Genomic DNA, 5409 nt, shown 5'->3' on the forward strand with positions numbered 1-5409 from the left:
GCCTCCGCCCTTGCTGCCAAGAGGCTGCCCTCAGCCTCCGTTCGGCTCCTTCCCTTGTGGGAGGGCGAGAGGGAAAGAGGGAGGAGATAGAGGTGGGGGCGGAGGGAGCTGGAGAGAGAGGGGGTTCTGCGCCAACCGCCGGCCGATCCAGCAGCTCCTCGGGGAGGACAGCGGGCGGGGGAGGGCCCGCCGCGGCTCGCTCGGGAGAAGTGGCCGCCGATGACGGCAGAGGTGCAGCCAGCCCCGCGTGCGCAGCCCCCTCCCCCTCGCCCTCCCCCCCCTCCTCCTCCTCTTCCTCCTCCTCCTCCTCCTCCCGGCTCGTCGGCGGCGCAGAGTAGCGGCGGCAGCGGCGGCGGCAGCAGCCACCCGATGTCTTCGGCGCCCGAGAAACAGCAGCCACCGCACGGCGGCGGCGTCGGCGGCGGCGGGGGAGGCGGCGCGGCCATGGACCCCGCGTCGTCCGGCCCGTCCAAGGCCAAGAAGACGAACGCCGGCATCCGGCGCCCGGAGAAGCCGCCCTACTCGTACATCGCGCTCATCGTCATGGCCATCCAGAGCTCGCCCACCAAGCGCCTGACGCTCAGCGAGATCTACCAGTTCCTGCAGAGCCGCTTCCCCTTCTTCCGCGGCTCCTACCAGGGCTGGAAGAACTCGGTGCGCCACAACCTCTCGCTCAACGAGTGCTTCATCAAGCTGCCCAAGGGCCTGGGGCGGCCGGGCAAGGGCCACTACTGGACCATCGACCCGGCCAGCGAGTTCATGTTCGAGGAGGGCTCCTTTCGGCGGCGGCCCCGCGGCTTCCGAAGGAAATGCCAGGCGCTCAAGCCCATGTACAGCATGATGAACGGGCTGGGCTTCAACCACCTCCCGGACACCTACGGCTTCCAGAGCTCGGCTGGCGGCCTCTCGTGTCCGCCCAACAGCTTGGCGCTCGAGGGCGGCCTGGGCATGATGAATGGTCACTTGCCGGGCAATGTGGACGGCATGGCTTTGCCCAGCCACTCGGTGCCCCACCTGCCCGCCAACGGCGGCCACTCGTACATGGGCAGCTGTGGTGGCGGGGCGGCCGGCGAGTACCCTCACCACGACAGCTCGGTGCCCGCCTCCCCGCTGCTGCCCGCGGGCGGCGGGGTCATGGAGCCTCATGCTGTCTACTCGGGCTCCGCCGCCGCTTGGCCGCCCTCGGCCTCGGCCGCGCTCAACAGCGGCGCCTCCTACATCAAGCAGCAGCCCCTGTCCCCCTGCAACCCCGCGGCTAACCCCCTGTCCGGCAGCCTCTCCACACACTCCCTGGACCAGCCCTATCTGCACCAGAACAGCCACAACGCCCCAGCTGAGCTGCAAGGTGAGTGGGGAGTCTGGGCGGCCCGGACAGGACATCTGTGAGTGCACTGCGCGGACCCAGCGCCCCAGTTTGCTGCGGGCCCTTGGTTGAGAGCTTGCAGCCACTTCCGTTGGGTGCCAGCCCCACACTGCGGTGTCCCTCGGCCCCACCTCTCTCCGTTTGAGGGGTGAATGCCACTTGGGTTCTGACTTGGGTCAACATGTCGTGTCTCTTTTTCTTTTCCCAACTCTAGGCTGCTGGCCTTCGGGAGCATGGCCAGGTCCCACCAAAAAGGCTCAGATCCAAACAGTCTAAGTTGCTCCTGGTCCCTTAGGTCCCCTCACCCCTCAGCAAGCTCCCAGGATGGAGATGGGGCCCGGCTGGCCAGCTGGCTCACCCTCCAGGGTGGTCCCTCAGAAAGCGGAGAGCTGCCTCTGCTCCTTGCCCTGGCAGAACGGGAGAGTTAGGCCCAACGCCGCCTGGGCCTGCTGCGCAGGAGCTCAGAGCCGGCCTTTCAGAGAACCAGGCCTGGCCTGGTGACTGTTGAGCCAGGGGCATTCGTGGGGACAGAGGCAGAGAGGTCTGTGCCAGGCCCAGAGCGAGGGTCAGAGCTGCAGGCTCCGCAGGCCCTTTGTTTCTCAGGACCCAGGTTTTCGGGTCCTCGGGTGCCCTCTCCCCAGCCCTCAGGGGGAAGATGAGAAAAAGCTCCCCTCCTGAACTCCCGCCTCGTTCTGGCAAGAGCTTGGAGGGAGCTTAGCAGGGGCCTCTCAGGGGTCAGCTGTCAGCAGCGGGTGGGAGGCCGGAGCCGGGCCTGGTGGCTGAAAGGCCACTTCTCCGGAGGGATCTGGGGTTGCCCTGCTTGGGCTGCTTCAAACTCCTGGGCTCTTGCTGCCCGGGTGGCCCTGTTCTCCAAGGGGGGCTTCCTCGGAGAAGCCGCCCTTCGCCCCTGTGACGGCCTGTGCTTCCTGCTCCCAGTGCCTGCCTCTGGCTGCACGGAGGCCTCCACAGCCTTTGGGCTTGGGAAGTGGCTGCCCTGGCGCCAGGCCGCCCGGGAGGTGGAGGCCGCCGGGCCCTCCATGGCGGCGTCTGCAGACCCATCTGGGCCCCCACCCCACCCCTTCCTTTTAGGCATCGGAAGCCCCCCAGCCCACGCTCTGTGTCCAAAGCGGTTGCAGGCCCGGGCAGGGGTGCTCCCGGGAGCAGGGATGTCTCCTGGTGTTCCAGGCTCTTCCCCTGGGGCGCACAAGCCCAGGGCCCAGTCAGGGCTGGGAACTCGGGGACTCTGGGGAGGGGGTGGAGAGTGGGGAGGATGGGGCCCTGCGCCCAGAGCGCCTCGGGCAGAGCTGCTTGTCCATCTTAAACTCTTGCCCCTTGTCACCCCCCTCACAGGCATCCCTCGGTATCACTCGCAGTCACCCAGCATGTGTGACCGAAAAGAGTTTGTCTTCTCTTTCAACACCATGGCGTCCTCCTCCATGCACTCCGCCGGCGGCGGCTCCTACTACCACCAGCAGGTCACCTACCAAGACATCAAGCCCTGTGTGATGTGAGCCGGGAAGCCCGCGGGTCCCTGGCACGGCCGTCGGAACAGGGACCTGGGAACCCACCCCTAGAAACTGCTTTATTCTCGAGGTATAACCGTCGGCAGAAGAAAAGGGTTTGACCCCTCCCCAACCGGATTATTTCAAAAGGAACCCCCAGGGCAAAGAAGCGGCACAGAGCTTGGCACCTCCTCTCCTATTCCCTCAAAATATTTTAAAAATGGTGGCGTTCAGGCCTAATCTGACTGCAGCTGTTGGTAAATAAATCTCTCTCTCTTTTTTTTTTTTTGATCCGATTGAAACCGGCTGAGAAGGTGCTGTGTTGGGGGAAAACCCTCAACATCTAAACAAAAATTCTGCTGAGGTCTCTCCCCCCACCCTTAACCCTTTAATGGAAAAAGTGAAGGGGGAGATTTTTTTAGAAGAAAGGCAAACGCATGAGACCATCATTATCAAATACTTTTATTTGGGGGTTGAGTATTTATCGTTTTTTATGTTTAACTTTCTTTGGGAAGAATGTCTTGGAATGCGCACGTCGCGTGGTAGAGCCGCGTTTGCAGGGAAGCGGGGGTGAGAGGCCAGCTCTCCCTCCCCACCTCGGAAGCCCTGCAGCCACAGGTGGATCTCTGTGCGCACGACTTGCGTTTCTGAAGCCACTGTTCGTTTTGTTTTTGTTTTTTTTTTTTAAAAAAGAAACCAATGGAGCCCAGAAGCGGGCGGCTCTCCAGGCCTCTGCCACCCCCACCTCCGCCTTCCTCTTCTTCCTTCTCTGCAGTCTTTCTGGTCTTGTTTCGAATTTTCCGTGGACTTTTTTGGAGGGTGTTTTTCTGTCTCCCGACCTCTACTGTAAACTGGTGCGAACGCGGCACGAACACGGCCCGACGCGGGACGGGGAGGCCAGCGCGCGAATTCAGGATTGCGGCGATGCAGAAAGGTTAAGGCACTTTTTAAAACGATAGCAAGGCTCATCCTGTTATTTATTCTTTCTTTCCTTAGTAATCGAAACACCGCATAGGCTCCTCCGTTTATCAGTATTAATGGTGTAACTTTGTTGGCAATATTTGCCGCGTAGAATTTTTTTTTTTAGATATCCATTGTAAATTTGAAACAAAGTCCAATGTGTGTAAAAACAAATCCCCATATGTTTTATATAAATATATATATAAAATGAAGGACTACCCCCTTTTTTTCTAGTATTTTGGCTGCTGGGGTGCAGCGTTTGTGACACGTATTTTAAATTTCCTTCTGCACTGTATAAAATGACAATTTGAGGATGTTTTGCCTTTTGTGTATTTTTTCCTAAAAAAAAGAACAAAAATAAAAATGTATAACATTTGTACATGGCCTTTAACATTGTATCAACTAGAAATAAAATCGCATGAGTATTTCATTGGGATTGCAGAATATCTTCCACCCCAAATACAGACAGAACCCGGCCTGGGATAGCTAGACTTTCTTTTTTTGTATTTAAAATATGGGTGATTCTCCATACTTTTTTCTTTTCCATTTTTTGGCTAATCCTCTCCTTTTCACTCTTCATTTCACGTTGAAGTGAATTCTGGACATGAGTGACTATTTTTCTTGGCTTCTGTTTTTTAAGAAGAGCCCTCTGCCCCTCTAAATGTCATTTCTCTTTTTAAAGAAATAAATGTTTGAAGAAGACCTAGAGTCCTCCTTCTCCCAGGGAAGACCATATATTTGTAAAATATACATAAATATATAAAAATTATATTCTTTCTTTTTTTCCATTCCAAGACCAATGGAAGTTTTACTTTGAATTTCAGACTTTACTGTTCCAATATCCCAGCTGTTATAAATCATGAAAGAACTTTTATGTTTTTGTAGCTGGTTGGTTTTTTTTTTGGTGCCCGACACTTGTTTTTCCCAAATCAGGAATCGAGTAAAATGTGTGCAAAAAAGCGCCATTGGTGGGAGAACAAGGTGATAGGCATGTTTCCAATCCCTTAACATTTCCCTCTAGATCAGCGGTTCTCAGCCTGTGGGTCGCGACCCCTTTGGGGGTGGAAAGACCCTTTCACAGGGGTCGCCTAAGACCATTGGAAAGCACATATATAATTACATATTGTTTTTGTGATTTAATCACTATGCTTTAATTATGTTCAATTTGTAACTGAAAATACATCCTGCATATCAGATATTTACATTACGATTCATAACAGTAGCAACATTACAGTTATGAAGTAGCAACGAAAATAATTTTATGGTTGGGGGTCACCACAACATGAGGAACTGTATTAAAGGGTCGCGGCATTAGGAAGGTTGAGAACCACTGCTCTAGATCCTCAGGGGCAAGAGCACATTTTTAGGAGCCTGTGTCCTCTGCTGATCACCCTCTTTCTATTCCCATTCCCGCTATTTGGGAAAACAAACACACTAAAGTCGCATTGTTGGTGCGGCCGTTCAAGACCCACCGCAGTTTTTCTGAACCTGGCTCATCTCAAAGTTGACATTTTGGACGTGAGGGTAATTTCTCCGGTGCTCTGTTACATCAAAATTATCAATAAACTCGCCCGGGCAATTAAT

At 55.4% G+C, this 5409-nt stretch overlaps 1 protein-coding gene across 1 annotated transcript; it reads left to right on the forward strand.

The window, feature by feature from the left end:
- Positions 1-219: 219 nt before the first annotated feature.
- FOXF1 (forkhead box F1) lies at positions 220-4254 on the forward strand (the record flags this gene model as incomplete). The annotated part of the gene is made up of 2 exons (XM_081106861.1): positions 220-1345; positions 2714-4254. 2 exons carry the CDS (start codon positions 220-222, stop codon positions 2872-2874), a joined length of 1287 nt encoding a protein of 428 aa, XP_080962987.1. The 3' UTR covers positions 2875-4254.
- Between the last annotated feature and the right edge of the window lie 1155 nt (positions 4255-5409).

Source organism: Myotis nattereri (genome assembly GCF_964212035.1).
Source record: "Myotis nattereri genome assembly, chromosome: 15".
NCBI lineage: Eukaryota > Metazoa > Chordata > Mammalia > Chiroptera > Vespertilionidae > Myotis > Myotis nattereri.